The 19,832-nt window shown below is 40.4% G+C and overlaps 8 protein-coding genes across 8 annotated transcripts; 3 read left to right on the top strand and 5 right to left on the bottom strand.

Annotated features, from left to right (window-relative positions):
* Positions 1 to 133: 133 nt before the first annotated feature.
* BRETT_004693 (uncharacterized protein) lies at positions 134 to 2,059 on the bottom strand (the record flags this gene model as incomplete). Its single annotated transcript, XM_041283186.1, has 1 exon — positions 134 to 2,059. The coding sequence occupies one exon, from the start codon at positions 2,057 to 2,059 to the stop codon at positions 134 to 136; it is 1,926 nt and encodes a 641-aa protein (XP_041136538.1).
* Positions 2,060 to 2,589: 530 nt separating this feature from the next.
* BRETT_004692 (uncharacterized protein) lies at positions 2,590 to 3,771 on the top strand (the record flags this gene model as incomplete). Its single annotated transcript, XM_041283185.1, has 1 exon — positions 2,590 to 3,771. The coding sequence occupies one exon, from the start codon at positions 2,590 to 2,592 to the stop codon at positions 3,769 to 3,771; it is 1,182 nt and encodes a 393-aa protein (XP_041136537.1).
* Positions 3,772 to 4,947: 1,176 nt separating this feature from the next.
* On the bottom strand, positions 4,948 to 5,819 carry RPL31B (60S ribosomal protein L31B; the record flags this gene model as incomplete). Its single annotated transcript, XM_041283184.1, has 2 exons — positions 4,948 to 5,232; positions 5,760 to 5,819. 2 exons carry the CDS (start codon positions 5,817 to 5,819, stop codon positions 4,948 to 4,950), a joined length of 345 nt encoding a protein of 114 aa, XP_041136536.1.
* An 816-nt stretch (positions 5,820 to 6,635) lies between these two features.
* On the bottom strand, positions 6,636 to 8,180 carry BRETT_004690 (uncharacterized protein; the record flags this gene model as incomplete). Its single annotated transcript, XM_041283183.1, has 1 exon — positions 6,636 to 8,180. One exon carries the CDS (start codon positions 8,178 to 8,180, stop codon positions 6,636 to 6,638), a length of 1,545 nt encoding a protein of 514 aa, XP_041136535.1.
* Positions 8,181 to 9,491: 1,311 nt separating this feature from the next.
* Positions 9,492 to 10,988, top strand: BRETT_004689 (uncharacterized protein; the record flags this gene model as incomplete). Its single annotated transcript, XM_041283182.1, has 1 exon — positions 9,492 to 10,988. One exon carries the CDS (start codon positions 9,492 to 9,494, stop codon positions 10,986 to 10,988), a length of 1,497 nt encoding a protein of 498 aa, XP_041136534.1.
* Positions 10,989 to 11,401: 413 nt separating this feature from the next.
* Positions 11,402 to 13,072, bottom strand: BRETT_004688 (uncharacterized protein; the record flags this gene model as incomplete). Its single annotated transcript, XM_041283181.1, has 1 exon — positions 11,402 to 13,072. One exon carries the CDS (start codon positions 13,070 to 13,072, stop codon positions 11,402 to 11,404), a length of 1,671 nt encoding a protein of 556 aa, XP_041136533.1.
* A 1,095-nt stretch (positions 13,073 to 14,167) lies between these two features.
* On the top strand, positions 14,168 to 16,339 carry BRETT_004687 (uncharacterized protein; the record flags this gene model as incomplete). Its single annotated transcript, XM_041283180.1, has 1 exon — positions 14,168 to 16,339. The coding sequence occupies one exon, from the start codon at positions 14,168 to 14,170 to the stop codon at positions 16,337 to 16,339; it is 2,172 nt and encodes a 723-aa protein (XP_041136532.1).
* A 261-nt stretch (positions 16,340 to 16,600) lies between these two features.
* On the bottom strand, positions 16,601 to 19,194 carry SSL2 (DNA repair helicase RAD25; the record flags this gene model as incomplete). The annotated part of the gene is made up of 2 exons (XM_041283179.1): positions 16,601 to 18,862; positions 18,895 to 19,194. 2 exons carry the CDS (start codon positions 19,192 to 19,194, stop codon positions 16,601 to 16,603), a joined length of 2,562 nt encoding a protein of 853 aa, XP_041136531.1.
* Positions 19,195 to 19,832: the final 638 nt, after the last annotated feature.

Here is a 19,832-nt window from a genome sequence, read left to right as displayed (position 1 = left end):
TTCTACCCAAGTACTAAGTATCCAACCAAGGTTCTGATTTCATGTCAAAATAAGTGGTCTTGCGTTTATCTGGTACGTTCATTTCTTCCCTCATCATTTATTAGTATCACTCGTTATTTCCAACCTCCCCTCCTCAGTTCGGATTCTCATATGAGTTACTCTTATGCTTTGGAATAAAGGAGAATCCATCATCTGCCTTTCCAAGAAACATCTCCGTGATCTTGATCCAATCCTTGTAATCTGGAGATGCAAGAAGAGTTTCAAGCTCGTTTCTGCCTCTGTAAGGAGGAGGTCTCTGGTTTAATTTCGGTGGAAGCCTCTCAAGTAGACCAACAGGCACATACCGGTATGTAAACGACAAAAACTCACACATGTACCGTCTAGCAGTGTTCACTCCAAACTCATCCGAACCCCAGTGGTCCAATGCAAACTTGCTGTACTGCTCAATAATCGAGAGTCTCTCGCTTGCAGTCTTATCGAGATACTGCTGAGAATCAATCTCCTCGAATATCCAAGGCTTTATCAATGCTCCTCGGCCAATCATCACTGCATCCATTCCAGGATAAGACATGTCCTTATTGTAATCTTCATACGTGTAACAGTCTCCGTTTCCAACAACATACACAGGTCTCAACTCTGCCTTCTCCTTACTTGCCTGAGTGTCTTCGTTTTCTTCATACCACCCCTTCACTACTGATGCCGTCTCTCCAACATAATCCCAATTGGCCAGCCTGGTGTACCGCTGCTTACGTGATCTTCCGTGGATCGTGATTGCCGCCACATCACCTTCTGGAAGTAACTTTTCGACAATCTGCTTTGCAAGCGGCTTTTCATCTCTCACACCCATTCTCATCTTAACTGTGACGGGGATGTCACCCGAGCAGTAATTCATGCCTTTGAGAATCCTGAGCATCCTGTTTGGGTTATCCATCAACCCGCTGCCCTCACCTTTACGGAAAAGCAAGTCGATCGGACATCCGCAGTTCAAATTGAACTCTGAGACGTTTGGTGCAAGTTTGGCAATGGCTTCGACAGCTTTAGAAGTCTGCCAATGCTTTGATGCTGCAAGCTGCACTCCAAAGCCTGGGTACTCACTCTGGTGAGCCTTCATTAGGGCCCACTCTGACTTCGAACCCTGGATAAGTGGAAGACAGAGTGCCATTTCTGAATATGTCACATCTGCACCCAAAGTTCTCATTAAACGCCTGAACGGGAGGTTTCCAACTGTTGTTAATGGTGCCACAATCTTCTTTCCCTTCAAATGGAGATCCTTCTTCTCGCATGGCCTGAATGGTGGCTCTATATAAGTTGCTGCATGCTCCTGCTCCTCCTTTCTTACCTCTTCCGGAGATTTTCCCCGATAAATCTCATCGATCCATTTCGTAATATCATCCGACTTGGTGAGTGGGACCTTTCGCTTCTGAAGTGTGTGCTTTTGGGACCCCGAGATCCAGTTCAACTCCCCCATCTCCTCCTTTCTCACGTATCCGTCTTTATAAACTAGTTTCTTCTTCTCTTTATCATAGTGCGACCCCAGCCATCTACACTTCACACCAGCTGGACAGTATCCATTCTTCTCCCAAACTGGACACATACCTGGATTGTCGGCCGGTTTCTCCTTCAAATAAGCATCCACATCATGCGAAAACTTGCAATTGTCCGCTCCATAATGGCATGTGTGTATTTCATCTTCAGGATCAACCACAGAAGCACACAACTTGATGCGTTCTCTTGCCTGGATCAGCCGTCTATTGTGATTCTGTCCTCTATTCTTTCCCTTTCTCTTCACTCTCTTTCCCTTCTTGTTGTTGCCATTCTCCTCGTCTCCTCGAAATGTTCTACTTGCTTCCAAATCATCATCGTCTATTTCTCCACCAACATACGAGTCATGCACTCTGTACTCTTCTTTAATTGGAGCCTCTCCTTTCTTCCAGCTGTCCTTACTTTCCTCAACCTCGGACTTTTGCTTCTTTGTTTCTGGCCCGTGATTATCATCTGTAATTTTCTCTACTTCTTCGTTTGTTCTTTTGCGATCACTTTCCTGTACTTCCGAAGGCATGCTGTTTTGTCTCTGAAACTATTCTTCAAGTCTTTCTTTTGCCCTAAAATTTCAAATAATCAAAAATGCTTTCAGATTCTTCAAAGATAATGATTTCGAAGCAATTGTTGGACTCTTCTTGTCTGATTCATGTTGTTGCTTCTCCCATACTGCAATTCAGGCCCATGCGAAATTTTCACCTCATTTTTTTAACTTTTTTTTTTTCACTTATCGACCTTGGCTGTGCAGATCTCATTCCTGATTGTAAGTTAATGCATTGATTGCATCATGAAGAGAGCATATGAACAAAAGCAATGAGTTATGCCGTTTTGGATGATGTAGTACCAAAATTGCATAAGCGAGTGTGCAGCAATATGCACTTTAATGTGTATCATTCTGATTGCTAATTTGGTTTTGTATGAGTTAGATGTAGTGCCACTCCGCAAAATGCGAGAAACGTTTTTTTTTTTTTTTTTTTTTTTTTCACTTTCACCTCTTTCATATATTCTCCCTACATGTGCTCCACACACTAAACCACTAAGAGTAGGTGTATGTTTGTCTGGAAGAACGCTTCAAAGCTTCAAAGGCAGGTAAGGAAAGTCTTCCAGCAGGTTTCAAGTGATAAATTTAAGTTTTTTACGAGGTTCAGCCCGGAGATGACGTCAAATTTACCTAAAAGAAGTCCAGAGGACAATCCCATGGCAGTTATAGCTCGTTGCAAGAAAGAAGGACGACCGGTGTTTGTAGCCGGACCAATGGTTCGATACTCGAAGCTTCCATTCCGGGAGTTGGTGCGACATTACAAAACAGACATAGTTTACACACCTATGATCTTAGCACGGGAGTTCGTGCGGCATGAAAATGCAAGAATTAGTGATTTTACAACGAATGCAGGTGACAGGCCGTTAATTCTGCAGGTTGGAGCCAATAACGTGACAGACTTGCTTCGAATGTGCGAGATGGTGCATCCTTATGTTGATGGTATAGGTCTCAACTGTGGTTGCCCCATTAAGGAGCAAGTTCGAGAGGGAATAGGAGCAGCACTCATGTCGAAAAAGGAGCTAGTGGCAGATATGGTTCGTGCCTTGAAGAAAAAGTATGGGGATACACTTGTAATGGAGGTCAAAATCAGAGTTCACGCGGATATAGCAGAGACTATAGAGTTTGTGAAGTGTGTAGAGGATGCAGGTGTGGATTTTATAACTGTTCACGGAAGAACAAAGAACACGCGATCTTCGGTTCCTGCAGATTTCGGCAAGATTAAGGCCATCAAAGAGATCGCAACTGTGCCAATTATAGCCAACGGAGATTGCCGGAGCCTTAAAGATGCATACAGCATTTGCAAATATACTGGTTGTGATGGAGTAATGGCAGTTAGGGGTGTTTTATACAATCCGGCGATGTTTGCTGGATTTAAAGATACGCCGTGGGGTGCGGTAGAGCTCTTTTTGGACCTGGCTTCCTCATATGGACTTCCGTTTAGACTCATACAGCATCATGTAAGCTGTATGCTCGAGAGTCAAACATCCAAAAAGCTTCATATTGAGCTTAATGAGGCAACCTGCTTTGCCGAAATGCTGGACTTTTTTGACAAGCACTTTACACTGAAGCGTTCTGGTGATGCTGGCTTTGGATCAGCCGTCAATTTTCCGTATAAAGATGTCGAGGAGAGGAATTTGGAAGATCGAAAAAAGGAGAGCAGGCAGACTACTGGAAGAAGGCTAAAATTGTAGCTTAGATGAGAATGTACCTGTAGGAGAGGATGTATATGATAATTTAGATGTTTTATAGATTCCAAATAGTACTATTCTGTTGGATTTCGCCGTTAGGGTAGACAGTTCTGGGGTTTAATTCAAAGTATGCTGAAATCAGCCGCGCTGTACTAACCCGCAACGCTAGGTCTGAACTCTGTTTTTCCCCCTCCCTAATTTTTCACATTTCACTTTTTTTTTTTCTCCTCGAAAACCCCAAAAGTTTTTTACCTATAAAAAAGAGAAGAACTAGTCTGCAAAATTTTGTGCTTCTACTCATATAGTTAAGTGGTTTCTTTATGAAAGCCGGTATGCATTTCTGGCTTCAATTCTGGAAGGCATCAACAAGCTTTGTTGCACATTACAGGAAGAGTATGTATACTTTTCACTAATTTGTGGAGCACCTTCCTTTCTGCTTTAAACTTATTATGATGATCCTCATTTCAATCACGAGCAAGGAAAGTTCAGGTTTATACTTGGCTTTCTCATAGGGCTACAAGTGGTTTGTCTCGTTTTGAGATACCGAATCTAGCCCGCCATTTTGTGATGATTGCTTTTTTAATTTGTCATAGTTACACTGAATATTCGTTTTTAGCAGAATGTGAATGTAAGATGGCTCTATCAAAAGCTAGTGATGTCTCTCAGGGCACTTTTACTAACCAAATATGCATTCGAGTAAGGCTAGCAGAATTAAAAGGTGTGGCGTTTTTATGGGTATGCTGTGCCTGAATGTGTTGTATGTGGTAATTGTATATGGTAATTGTAATTTAGTAGTTGGTTGAACAGTATGTTGGGGTATTTTTGGGTCGATTTGGTGTGAGTTGGAGCATAATGTGGTTTTATGGGATGTATGTATGTTTTCCTTCGTTACCCTTTTTCCTGATGCTTCTATGTTTATCGTTGAATCCATCAGTGTGTTCCGGGCTCTACCTCAGGGGTGCACTAATAAGCAATCATCATTCAACTGAAAAATAAGCATTTTCTCCACTTTACCAGTGAAGATATCTGAACACCCTCTAGTAAACTACAACACTGCACTACACAGCATGCACACTCTGCAAATAGCAACTTTCTAAAAAGCACTCCTGTTAAGGAATTATGGAACATTGCATTTTTGTATATATTATTATAGAGTCAGAAGAGCCAGTACACCTAAACTTAAGCCTCATCCTCAACAACAGTAGTCTGCAATCCCTTGATAGATGGAACATTAACGTACTCAACGTAAGAGAACATCTTCGACTTAGCACTCTCCTCCTCGTTCTTCTTTCTGGAGATTCTAAGTCTCAATCTGGTTGGGACACCCTGGATACCTCTCTTCCACAAAGCGACATTCAACTTAGGGTCCAATCTGACATCCTCTGTTCCCATGTGCAATGTGGCGAACTTCTTGATCTCCTTCACAGCTCTTGGAGCTCTTCTCTTGAATTGGATACCGTGCAACTAAAAAAAGCGTATAATGTTAGTATTGATGTACTTAAAACATATCTGTTGGTTTATTGATAGTTTGCAATAAATTCTCAATTTAGCAGACCCATGCTCCGTTGAATGCAACACTCTTGTCTATCAAATATAACCTGTTTTCATTGCTTTGGCATAATCACCACATGTTGCCAGATTTCTCATTGTCCCTTTCCAAATCCAAACTTTCTATCCGTAGTCTCCTGCTTACAAAGTGACTGATTGTCCCATTTCCAATAGTGTTGTAGTGATAACCTGTTGATTAAATTAAGGTAGTCCACATGTTCACTTTCCTTCCAAATGCATTTCATATCTTTATATAATCTGTCTTGGCATCTCCAAATGTAAATCTTGAGTGAATCCACACAGTCCTTGCTTGAACACAACATATCGCTGTTCCCTAAACTCTTCTGTTTTTGAACTAAAACATTAACGAGAATTAAGTCATCCGTCCTCTACTGTTCATCACAATAATTCAAACTATCACATATTTGTTAAATCAAACATACCCTTTTGTGGAGGTTGATGGTGTACTCTCTGCTAACTGGTTCCTTAAGCGAAGCGGCCATTTTGTTATATGATCTATTACTTGCTGATAGCACGTTATAGCTTTCTTTCGATACCTGGGTTTGTACGATGTTAACTTTGGGTTCTGCTCTATTTCACTTTTTGTGAAATTTCACCCTGCTCTCGCGGGACCCATCTGCTTCAAAAAAATTTTATTAATTATTTTTTTTTGGAGCCCGCCCTCACCTAGATTTCTGGTCCCAGGGGTATAAAATAAAACCGCGGATTTCCATATAGATTGTGACTGTCTTTTCCTTGCAAGCCCCAACATTAAATTTACACTTTCTCGAAGGTTGAATTGGATCTATTACTTGACCAGATGTTTCTTGTTAATATACATATTTAAACTGCTAATTGTATACATTACACAGTTATAACATTTAACTTTTTACAAAGCCTAACTTTAACGGCTGGATTAAATTTGTTTGATAGCGGTGTGAGGTGTGCATGTATCACGTGGACGAATTTTTCTCCTTATTTGGTGTCAGGATGTATACCATTTACGTAACAATCCATTAAGAGTGTCAATGTATGCATGCATGCGTACGTCAGTTCTAAAGTTCTAGACGTCTTGATTAAGGTCAAGTAATATCAAACAGTTGAGAAGCTAAATCGCCTGAGGTCCAAGTTTGGATTTATAGTCCTCCAAATTGTAGATTGTATGCGTATTATATGTCTTGTCACGTGTTCTGTGCATAATACTTCACCGTATACGGACTTACAAGTGTCGGATAAATTTATATTTATATTAAACTCCAGCTTACGATTAATGTACATCTCAAAATATTGTATATGCATGAACCGGGATAATGCCAAAATTAAACTGCCACCTTTATTTTTCTCCCAACAATTGTGTACCTTGTCAATAGGAAGAAAAATGTAGCTAAGAGACTCATGCAGGCATTGAATATCACCATGTGCCTGTAGTATGTGTTTGTTTTCTGCCTAATGAACGCACCAGAGATTGGCAAGGATAGCAAGCAACCAAATGAGACAAAAGAATAGGCAGTTCCATATCTCTTTCCAAAATCGGAAGTCTTTTTAGTAACCTCGCTGATAGTAGCTCCAGTAAGTGCGAAAGTTGAGGCACAGCAGAAACCAAATATAGACACAAACACGTATAATGCTGCCTTATATTGGCCAAATGGTAGCCATATTATGAAAATAACTAACGTCAAGGTTCCTGAAACAAGTGCCATCATATTAAATGCACCGTAAGCATTTGCGAGATACGATGGAATGTAAGAGCCAATAATTCCCAACGCATTCAGGATGGTCACCATGTTGTAACTTTCCTGTTGTGACACTCCCTGAGAAATTGCATATGAGGAAATGTATGTTAGAACAATGGTGTCGGCAAATTCGTTTAGAAATAGACTTAAAGTCAAGAATAGGAAAGAACGATCTTTAAAAGCCTTTGGATCGATTGAATGCTTAATCTTATCCCAAATTGTTCCAGTTTCGGATTTTCCCTGAAGATGCTTCAATTCTTTAAGTCTATCCTTTGCAAGGAAAGCTCCAATAATGTCTAGCCCAAGGTTTAGAAATGCTAAAATACGCATTGACCACTTGAAGCCATGCTTTGGGAACATGGACCTGAGAAGAATAGGGAATATAACACCACCAACAGAGCCACCTGATTGGACAATTCCCAAAAAGAAGGCTCGGTGGCCTTTTCCAAACCAACTAGAAACCGCCGAAACCGCAGGAGTCATCATAAATCCTGTTCCCAAGCCCAAGCAAATACCAAAACTTAGTACAAACTGATAAACCTCGGTACATTCTCCTGTGCAGAATATTCCTACAAACGTGAAGCCCGCTCCGATAACCAAAAGTTGTTGTGAACCAAAAAGATCATATAAAGGTCCAGTGATAATTCCCAAAAACATGGATATAAACATGAAGATGGAGAATATCCATGAAATAGATGAGACCGCTGTTGTCGAGAGTTGATGAATCTGCACATATGCTTCGATGACACCAATGCTGTCCATCATACCAAATAGTGTCACGCAACAGCAGAAACTGCCAAAAACAACTGTGTATGCCTTGATACCACCGTTTGGATAAAGGTCTTCCTCGTTAATTTCATCTTCGTCGTCTTTCTGAGAATTCTTTGTCTCGTTAACTTGATCTTTCTTCTCAGATTCGCTTGAGGAAGAATTTGATAGTCTAGCATCCAGCGCATTTAGCGTACTAAGTGTATTACCTGAATTTAAGGAATCGACTGCATGTGTGTTGATTGTTTTATGCGATGTTACAGAAAGAGTCTTCAGGTTTGCGAGATCTTCGGCTGATTGAGACGTAAAACCTTCACTCCCTGATCGTTTCCTAAAGAGAGACTTCTGCAAAAAGTTTATCATAATTAATATGCGATAGATACTATGAGCGCTATTTTGTGTGTAGAGACTGGGTTATCTTTGTCTAGCTTGCGTATAAACGTATTTTGTTTCACAGTATTCTGATAAAATAGGAAAGAGTCCGACTGGATGTGAATCCTAAGAAAAAAACGTTAGCCAACAGGATGCTGATCCAATTTACTGCCAGATAAAGCTCAACATATAAATAAGACTTAAAAATTTTAAGGGCTCGCGCAGTATGTCAAACTAAATAATGACACAAAGTAAAAAGAAACGTTCACAGTGCATGTCAACTTCCTAGCGTCGTAAATGATTTAAATATGTAATTAAAGTTAAATTGATGAAATTTGCTTGATTACTGTATTTCGAGCCGATTTTTTAACTCCGGTTAGTATTTTTGAACTCCGCCAAGTCCAATATAAAGGTATTCATCGTTCATCGTTACCTGTGTAATATAGGTCCCGGATGTTTCTGTTTTCAAACGGCTTCTTAGCCGGAGCCATCTCATTCATCATCCCTGGATTGCTCGTTTAGGAAATTAGATTGGCCCGAGGTGAATAGCGTTTTTTTTTTCGTTCTTGGCGTACCCGCAACAGGAATGAAATCACGAAAAAAAAAAAAAAAAAAAAAAGAGGTTACTAAGCTGAATCTCATAACCCGAATGAGAGAGCTGAACTACACATAATCATAGATTTAGTTTAAATAAAGACTAATTAATCCTCATGAAAGATCGATATAGTACCAGTCTCTTCCTTTTTATTGGTTTAAACATTAGATTTTCCTAAACTTTTGCCCAGTTTGCCCAGTTCACACACTTTAAGATGATATCTAATTGTTGGAGCAGAAAATAGCTGAATGCCGCTTGAAATCCGCGAAGTCCGGTCCCGATGAACTTTGGTGTGTTTTTACTGAGTTTGAGCGAAGCCAGTTGTGCTTTCTCTTTCAGTCTTAAAGAAACGACCGATCGACTTAATTTTAACATCCGTGCATTCATCGAATTTTTCCCTTACTTTTTCTTTTCTGTGCGCGAACATGTTTGTCCTATAATTTCAACTTTTTTTTTGCGTGCTAGGTATGTCTTCAATATAGCATCGTGAGGTCTGCAAGTGCCTTCTTAAATTGTTCTCTCATTTATGTCTAATTTTGAAACAAACTACAGTAATATATCAGCTCACAATTTTCTAGTTGCATAGTTATCTCACAGGTGGATGGTACAAGTATTTAATAATTAGGCGTGGAGATATATTTCATCAAGCATCGTGTCCTATATAATTTAGTATTGTGAACCATACAAACTAGAACATATAAAAAAACATGTCACTCACAGCCAATGAACTAAATTATTTAATATGGAGGTACCTCCAAGAAGGTGGACTTGATTTGAGTGCGTATGCTCTCCAGGATGAAACAAAAGTCGACCGGTATGAAAAAAGACTCGGCTCAAAGGTGCCGCTTGGATGTCTTGTGGATTTGGTTCAGAAAGGTATATTATACGACAAGGTGAATGAACTTGTGACAAAGGAGGGCAATGCGGTGCCTGAGGATGTGGTAAGTTTGGATTTTAATCTTTTCGGTGCGTTAAAGGAAGAGGCAAACAAAGAAGATTTAAAAAGCAGACGCTTGTCCAAAGATACTGATGGAAAGTCTGCAGATGGCAAGAGAAAAGATGGAAAGTCTATAGTAAAGGATGAAGAAAAGGAGCACGATGGAGTGGTAGACAAATTACATGAAATCGAACAAATATATCCGTTCACAAGCAGCCTAACTTGCTGTTGGAGTCCAAGTCGTGTTGATTACCTCATTTGGGGTGGAGTGGAGCAATCCGCACAGATATGTGATTTGAAAATGGATAATCACGGAAAACTTGATCCAATCTTAAAGAATTTGCCCCACCCAATGATGAGTAAGCGTATTGTCATAATTTCCTGGAGTCCTGACGGAAAATCGATAGTAACAGGATCGGAAAACGGAGAATTGCGTATGTGGGATATATCCGGGTCAATTAAGTTCATCATGGCACTTCATCACTCACCAGTTTTAATTGCTCGATGGTCACCGAGCGGTTCTCATTTACTCACCATGGATGTCACAAATAGAACAATTGTCTGGGATTCGTCTTCTGGAAGGCCTGTTCAAAGTATAGATTTAGATTCCAAGCCAGAAAAGACAGTTGGCACGGATGCATGTTGGATCGATGATTATAAATTTGTTATTCCCGGAGCGGATTACAAGCTCTGTGTATATCAGTTGGGAGAAATGGGCTCTGAGGTTCCGATTGGTGTGCTTAGTGGTCATACTGGACCAATATCATTTGTTAACTACAATTCAGAGTTGAAATTACTCTGTTCGGCATCCGAGGATTGTTCCATACGTATATGGAGGGGGGATTCAACAAATTCATTACAAATTCTTATAGGCCACTCAGAGCCAATAACGTACTTGCATTGGTTGCACATTAAAGATCCATCACAGGAGAAGCATTGGTATTTGGTTAGTTGTTCGTTGGACTCATCTTTGAGACTATGGGACTTCGTAGATGGCAAAATTGTTGATCTAAAGATGGTGGGTGATGGTCGACCAATTATATCGGCAAGTCTCTCACATGATGAAAGTCGATTGGTTACAGGCGATTCTCAAGGAAGAATATTATTATGGAAGTTGTCCGAAATGCTCAAGTATAAAAAAGCAGCACAGTTGGATATGAAACTGGACCCTGCAAATAGTATGATATCAACGATATCTTGGAGTAAGGATGATTCTATGATCGCAGTTGGTTGTACTGGTTCAAAAAGTGCTGTTCTTCGTTTGTGATTGTGCTTTAGCCATAATTTGAGCCTCCCGTCAGTTTTCTGCTGTGTATCTTGTCTTGTATATGTATAGTAAGGAATTTATGATTCCTGTGTATTTTAATGTTGATATTATCTTACCTAATGTCAAAACTTTATACCGAGAATGCATGTGTTATATTTAAATGGATGTGACAAGCACCCATCCTAAACTTAATAAAGAGTCGGCAGAACGAAACGAGTGTTCTTCCAAGAATGATTCAACAGCATAAAAAAAGAGAAAAACAAATTAAATTAGAAATTAATAGCCCTAAGAGTATAATGATAAAAAGAAAATTATAATAGTTTCAGTCCCAATTAGTCCAATATTGTGTATCAATATTGTGTATATATCTGTGTTTCTTTAGCGGTTCCGTACCCATCCATGCTTTATCTGCCTTACTGTTTGTGTTCCTTTCCAGAGCGGTACTTTCTCCTTTTGTCAAGAGCATACTGCACGGATCTTGAAATTCCTGCGGTCAAAACACCTTTACATGTTTGAATCATTGCAGGTCTTGAAACTGTCTGTTTGACACTAAGCTTCAAGTTTTCTGCAAGATGCTCATCATCCGCAATCCTCTGAACAAATTCCGCAGTCCTGAAATCACTATTCTCTGGAATGTACTCCCAGTCCTCAACAGGAATCTCGGACAATCTTGTTGCAGGTGTTTTTGCCAAATCCTGAAGCTCCATGAAGGTCAAATCTTGATGTGCCTTAACCGGTTTGAAAGCCGTAGACACGACTGATGGAAGTCTGCCCAAAGAATTTTGTGAAAGAAGATCTTTCGAAAACTCCCGCTCGTATTTTGAGACATACTTGGATAGAACCTTCTTTCTAAAGCTCTTTGGAAGCTCAGATAAGAATGCAGCTTTAACCTTTGATGAGTCGGCAAACTTAAATTGATGTTCGGCAGCCGAATTTATGTCGCTTGTGATCTGTATCGTATCAGTGAAATAGCTCTGAATCAATGGAAGGTATAGCTTTCTGAAATATGGAAATTGCGCAGAGACGATATTTTCAACTTTATTGGGGTTTTCCCCACCCATAGCAATCCTAGGATCTCCCATGTATGACATTGAGGTAATGGCACGATATAATTCATGCTCAGTAAATTCTGGTTTGCCTACCATCAAAACAGCCAGTTTTAAAGCACTCACTAGGTTAAACTGCTCCAATAGCGAAATCTGAGGAGTGTCTCGCACTATTGCCAATGGTTTCTGCATTCGTCCACTAAGATACATCGTGGACCAGTTAGTAAGATCATCAATGAGGTTGTCAACGGAAGTAACACCGTATTTTAGCTCAAAATCAGAACTTTGACCCCTCAAATTCTCGCTTTTTTGGAAGTTCATCTTCACAAATGGATTGAAGTAAACGCCAGCTCCCCAACTTCCAATTTTCGAGATTGCCTCGGATCCCAGCATCCTTATCCACGAGTAGTGATCGGAATACTGGTGGAGGTTTAATGAGTGCCAGTGGTCCGGGTAAGAAACAGCAAATATCATATCCACCTGGGACTTAGAACTGTCGACATTCTTGCCCTGGCCAAAAACTTTGGATCCATATCCAAATGCGTATCTTATTGGAGCGTTGAACTCCCAGACTATCTGACGAAGGAAGTGCTTAAGCTTTGCATCATCTGAAACAAGTTGGTTCGATCCAAATTTGTAAGGAAGCTGGTTGGCACTTTTTAAATCGGACATGTTTCTCAAGTAGTAATGAAAATCAACCGGCTGATGTTGAAGCTCAAGTAGCTTTTTGTCCAGAGCCTCGAACTTGTTCTTCTCCTGAATATTTGCGAATGTTCTATTTCTGGAGTATGGCTTCAACGATGATTTTAATGACCATGTTGGCATGTTTTTCCTGAACAATCTGTCCAATAAAACTTGTGCATCCTCATCTGAAATTCTCGTACTCTCAGCTTCTCTCTCGGATCCGCTCTGAGAAACTTTAGCACTACTCTCAATACCATCACGTGCACTGCCTGCTTTAGTTGATTGCAGTCTCACATTATTGAAAACTCTCAACCGTGAAGTGCACTTTGTACTTATTTTTGATGCAGACAACATGATTGATTTTATTCTCGATTGATAGTTTCGTCGTGAAATCTCACTTTTATGCCAAAAAACGATTTCGAAGCTGATAAACTGAGTCGTCAATAAACAGGAAAGTATTGCAATTAGTATCTTTTTCCTTCCTGAACTAGTTGGCTCAGGTTTCCGTATTTGAATGTGATTATTTACTGTTTGCTTCTGTTGGACAAATCAGTAATGTGTGTAGGGATGTTCTGATTGCTCGTATCTTCCTTCCTAATGGGAATGAGTGGGTTTTTATAGGGAAAATGCTAGGTGGCCTTTAGAGCAATTGTGATATGCACAGAAGATTGTATTAATTGTTCTTTTCCCAACACCGCCTAATTCGGCGATTTTTGCACTAATGCAAATAAATAGAGGGGAAATTTCTGAGACAAAAAAAATTTTTTGCGTTCTATTTTTATATGTGGCTTTTCCGTCAACATCGGCATTAGCTACATTCTGAGCGCGCCGCGTCCGGTTGCCCAATTCAGCCAAAAACTTCTATTTGATGCTTAATACAGCCTGTGCAACATACAGTTTTTGAGGGCGTAGATACGGTTATTTACAAGTAACATATAGCTTGCAGCTTTAGCGGAAAGCTGTTTAATGCAAATATTTGAAAAACAGTTTTTAGACGGTCATTTTCCTCTCAAATCTATCTTCAAATCTTGAAATCTGAAACTCGGACCTTCGTTCGCTAATCTCACTCACTCACCTAAATCATCGTAAAGAAAGATGATTGCTACATACGACCTTTTAGACGCGTCGTTCAATTAAGTGGTGTCCAGATGAATTTACCTATTTTTTTTTTTTTCTTTCTTTCTCCTTTTCATCTTTTTCGCGATCAACATCCCTGTATTTACACTTTCGCTTGTTTACGTAATTAAAGCTTATTTATATTCACACATCAAAACATCACGATTAACGTTGGTAGTTCAATAGCAAGTGTTTTACTGATCACATAACAGATCAATACACTTTACTGAAAGGTTGGAAAGATTCATTTTGGTGGGTGTATCGCCAGTCACATCCCAGGTACAATCATTCATTCCGTGATTTGGCGTTTTTGTTAGGTTTCTCGATAAGAATATGGATAATAACTTCAATGGCAACGATGATAGCCATCGCATATCATATGCTCCAAATGCAACACCAAGACCTTCTTCGGCTAGAAGGAGAAAACGGCTCAGTCTTCTCCCCAATAATGTGACTATAGGGGCACCGAGATTAATGACACAGTTCAGTGTGAAAAGGAGGCGATTACCAACAAATTCAATACCACAATCCGTCCCTAGACCCTTTAGAGCAGCGAGCAGACTTAATTCCTTTGATGTAGCATCTGAATCACGCAGAAGAATCACTCTTCAGAGGATGTCAAACGGCCAAATGCAACAAATGCCACCTTTTTATCCACCTTCATCTAGTGGCCGATTTTTCGATGATACAGCATCTATGGCACCTCCTTCATCATCATCGAGGCCGAAACGATTTTCTACAATACCGGGCAGTCAGAGAATACCGGATCCAAGACTGAAAAGGGGTGATCGTTCGTATCAGGCAAAAATGCAGAAAGATCTCTTCGACTACCTTACAGCAAACAAGTTTGATATCCACATGAAGCAGCAACTTACGGCAAGAACGCTCCGAAGTCCCACCCAGAAAGAGTTTATTCTCATGTTCCAGTTTTTATACAAGAGGATAGACCCAGGATACAGGTTTGTGAGGTCTTCCGAGCAGGATATATACTCCATATTGAAGTTTCTCGAGTATCCATACCTTGGGAATATTACAAAGTCGCAACTTGGTGCTGTTGGAGGAACAAGCTGGCCCACGTTTCTTGCAATGCTTCACTGGATCATGCAATTAGTCCAACAGGTGGAGAATTTTGATAAGATTGATCTCACTTCTTTGAATCTCGTGCCAGATGTTGAATCACCAGATCAGGCAGGGTTATCAGATAATGAGAGTAATAACAACTCGATTGTTTTCAGCAAGAAGGAGACGGATCCTGTAATCTTACGTGAAAATAGCATTTTAGACCGCCTATTTACCACATTTGTCATTAATTCGTATAAAAGCTATTTGGCAACGGGGTCTACGGACTATACTGAGTTCTACAGAGATATGGAAAGAGAATATAAAAAGCTCACTCAAGATATAGCAGCCAAAGCTGAACATTTCAACGCTAAAAATAAGGAATTGGGTGTGGAGCTTTCCCGAATGGAGGAGGAGCATAATCGGCTCCAGGCAAAGATTGATCGTATGAAGGCATTGAAGATTGATGTTAGTAAGTTTCAAAAGTATGTGGAATCACAGGAACAACGGAGTCAACAATGGCCGACTATTCTCAGCCGAGCTCAGCAAGATATTGACAGTGTGAAGAAAAGCATAGCGGAAGCCAAGCAAGAAAAGGATAAAATAGTTGCGGATCTCGGTAAGAAAGGTTTTACATTACATGAGATTGAGGAAATGCATAAAACTAGGTCACGTTTATCATCCGAATTTGAGTCTGTAACAGAAAAGCAGAAGCAGTTGAATGTTTCTGTTGATGAGAAGCGTAAAAAGTTGCAAGAGGATTTCAAAATACTCGACGGACTTGTTAAGGACTATAATAAGAAAATGTACGACATATTGGACAAGTCAGAGCTGCCGGAAATCAGAAAACTTATTATAACCGGATTTTCTGACAGTTTAATTACGGATGATAGCAAGTTGGGACTAAAGCCTGCAGAGCTTATACCAGAGTTAGAAAATGTGGATCCCAGAACGGTATTGGCCGGTCTCAAAACTAAGCTTCAGGAAAAGCATGTTGAAAATAGAGAGGAGTATGTCCAGATCCAGGAAAAGTTTGATGATTCAAACCTCGAAGCAGTTTCTTTGAAGGATCAGTTGGATGAGTTGGAGGATAAATTAGCCAAGTCAAGGAAAGATTATGATGAATTGAACGAGCAGAAGAAGGCAGATGTTGCTTCAAAGCAGTGGGAAATTGAGCAACAAAGCACACGCATAAAGTCATTACAAACAAGGTTGGATGAAGAGCGTAAGCAAACAGAGGAGGAGTACGAAAAGATGAAGTCACAGCTGAAAAAGTTGACTGTTGGATTAGCGGAGCAGAGAAACAAGTTATTGATCGAGATAGCCAACTCTATTGGCTATGTGATATCGTTCAAAACCGGAATGATGGGTGACCTAGAAAGTGCAAATAAAGACCTGATACAGGAGTGCAAGGAACAGATTAATAATACGAAAGCGGATCACTGATATTTGGTTTTCCAGCCACTATTGAGAGGTGCAAAATGCCGCTGCTGTACACTATTTACGATGTATAATACTAGCTAAATATACGTATGTTCATTAGAATACTGCTAAATTATTATATACGACATGATAAGCCTTTTTTCGGTTTTGTATTATAACCACTCTTTTTTCATACTTGTTAGTGTACACATTTTTTTTAATGTTTGTAATAGTAAATATTGTTCGTTGCTTCTGTGATTATTTGATGCATCCTGTGTTACTGCCTCATCTCATCTTCTTCCGGTAGTAATTCTTCTGGAAGAACGGATGGTGGGATGCCAATTCCTTGTTTTGGTTTCTGGAATATTCCACATATGCCATGTCCTCACCTCCAGCCAGACCAGAAAGCGAACTCTGGTTTTTAACTGCTCTGGAAGATGATGTTTTAATTCTCTTTGAGACACCGTGGCCAATCAAATTCTCCGAATCCTCTCCCAATTCCACGCCTGCTGCCTCCTCGTTCTTCAACAAAACTTCCTGAAGTAACTCCCTTCTCTCCTTTGGAGTCGAGTATGCCAAGTTCGGAAGATTCTCCATTCCATTCAAGTGGGTAATAATCTTGAAAGCGTAACCCTGATCGACCAAAAATGCCTGTCTCTTTGTGGAATAGTACATCTCCTGAGTATCTTTTGACACTAAACTATAAAAGAAAGCGTTGAATCCCTCGTCGTTTCTTCTTTTGGCACGCAAAATACGTCCCAATCTTTGTGCCTCCTGTCTTCTGGATCCGTAATGAGACGATATCTGAATTAAGCAGGTGGCCTCCGGCAAGTCGATCGATGTGTCGCCGACCTTTGACAAGAATATCGTGTTCACCTGCTCATTGTACTGGAAGTTTTGAAGAATGTTCATTCTCTCCTGTTGCGGAGTTGAGCCGTAAATGAACGGTTTTCCAAGCTTCAATGCGTATTGCTCCAAAGCATAGACGTTATCTGAGAAGACAATAATCTTGTCTCCTCTATTTTCATGGTAGTGAATCAAGAACTGGCATGCCTGGAACTTTGTCGGATTCATAATGTATAATAGCATCCGCTTTCTCGCATTTTCCCGGAGATACTCCTGGTAAAACTCAGCAGGCATTGGACACCACACCTCTGCACACTGAACATTTGCAATGTGGCCCTTTTGTGACAACTCCATCCAGTTGGCCTCATATAGCTTTGGTCCGATAAGGAAGTTCAAATCCGAGATTTTCTCGTCCTCACGGACCAAAGTAGCCGTTAATCCGAGCTTTGCATGTGCTGCAATGGTGGTAACAACTCTTCTAAACATTGCAGCAGGCACAACGTGCACCTCATCCAATATAATGAAACCCCACTCTCTGGAAGTGATGAAGTCCATAACCTTCTGTGAGTCGTGAGACCTGTTTCTGGTATTAGCAACCATAGAATACGTTGAAATGACCAATCCAGAATCGCCACTAAACATTTCCTTATTCTCAGAAGTGAAAACTGCAATCTGATTGGGCTGGATTGTGCACCACTGCAAGAATTGCTGCCGCCACTGCATCACAGACACGGAGGAAGTGCACAAAACAATTGCAGACTTCCTGATTGTGCAGGCCGCAGTAATTCCAACCAAAGTTTTACCAGCACCACAAGGCAAGACAATGATACCGGATCTGGCACGTCCGTTACCAAACATCTTACTAAGAGACTTCTCCTGGTAAGGTCTGATCTGTGTCGATGGCTTCAAGTCGATCTCCAAGTTGGCGTTTCTCACATCGTTCCTGAAGTCATACTCCTCCAACATTGGATAGTCGATCTCCTGGCATCTTTTTTTGACAATTTCCACCGATTCCGTTGCGATCTCGAACGAATGCACTTTGTCTATATCATCTTCTGCCTCGTCTCCCTCATCTCCAATGACACTTTCATATATATCTTCAACATCTTCCTCCTCTTCGTTATCCTTTGCGCTTTCCTCCTTCTTGTTGTTGTTTTTATCCACGGTATTTTTCCCAAATGCATAGCTTGGCACCGCGGCCTCGGCAATGGCCAAATTATCGTTGCTGTCCTTAGTGCTGTTGTTGTTGTTGTTGCTTGATGAATTTTTTGTGTTTTCATTATTGTTTCCGTTCTTTCCAGGCCTAAACCGAAGCTTCCCAATCACCTCATCATGCAACAACATCCGGAGAATATCCGCCTGCGATGACTCCACAAAAAACCTGTTGTGTTTCAACACCAACTTCACCTTTCCGTAAGAGTGCGTTGCTTGTTTTATAAATTCGACAACACTAGGGGCCACCGGAACTTTCGAAAGACGGTTCAAAACGGAAATAATATCATCGGTCTCTAATCCGACGGACACCGCCGCATATAACGAATGTGTTGTGATCCTGTATTCGTGTATGAAACTTGGCCTGCTGACAGGTTCTGCAATTGTGATAAGGAAGTCTTGTGCCTGCTCAAAAAGAGGGGAAAAGCTCTCCAAGTAAATGCGGCCATCGAGTGGGTTGATCCACAATGGTCTGGAGGCATTATCTGGCTTTAGATTCAAGTATGAGAAGTCCGATGCACAAAAATCCTCGAAACAGAGTCCGGAACAAAGTCTGAAGGCCTATCCATAGCCAGAGCTCTTTTTTCGGCCTCATCGGCCTTTTCCCGTGCCTCCTGCTTTGTTGATCTTCTTCCAGATGTTCTTGAAGAAGCATGCAATCTGTCTAAAACCTCATAATCAGATGCTGCTGTGTCATCAGTGGATTCACCACCAGAAGAGAAATATTTGTCATCCTCCTCTTTTTCCTTCGGAGACTCCTTTTTTCCACCACTTGAAGCCTCTGGCTGCTGCTCACTGACATCTATTGGTTCCGATTCCATTGAGAGCGCAAAAATGGAAGAGTCTGCAGACGGTAATGTGAAAGTGTGAAAAAGAAAGTTGTACTGAGCTGAAGGCGAAAGTCTGGAAAATGTGATCTGCGCACAGATTTAAAAGGTTAGGAAGAAAAAAAAGGAGAGGGAAATAAAATAAAATAAAAATAAAAAAATGCGGGAAATGAATAAATAAGGGAAGGATGTTGGTAATAGGATTGACGGACAGACTGCTTACGTCAAAAGTATGTGCCTTCGCCAATTCTAAGCAACTTCACTATATTTAACCTTTGTTCTATTTCTTTGCTTTTACTTCTTACTGTATTTATGTTTCCTCTTCTTTGACGAGGAAAGTTACACTATTTGATTTCAATGATTGAATACTGCTAAAATCAATTCAATCAGTTCATTATGATGTCTCCTACTGATAAGGGTACTGATCGAAATACTAATACTCAGATGCTTCTATAAGTTTGCATGGCTTCACTTTCGGAAGATTTTGCCCTTGATCTCGCCAGAAAGTGCAACCAATTACATTACCAAGCGTTAACTAATTATATTACCAAACATAAAGGCAGAATAAATATTTAAAGATTTCAAGGATTGATATTGCTTATCTGCATGTTCTGCATTTATTACTAATTGAT

Source organism: Brettanomyces bruxellensis, chromosome 7, assembly GCF_011074885.1.
Source record: "Brettanomyces bruxellensis chromosome 7, complete sequence".
NCBI classification, from domain to species: domain Eukaryota; kingdom Fungi; phylum Ascomycota; class Pichiomycetes; order Pichiales; family Pichiaceae; genus Brettanomyces; species Brettanomyces bruxellensis.
This window is presented reverse-complemented; position numbering and strand designations above follow the sequence as displayed.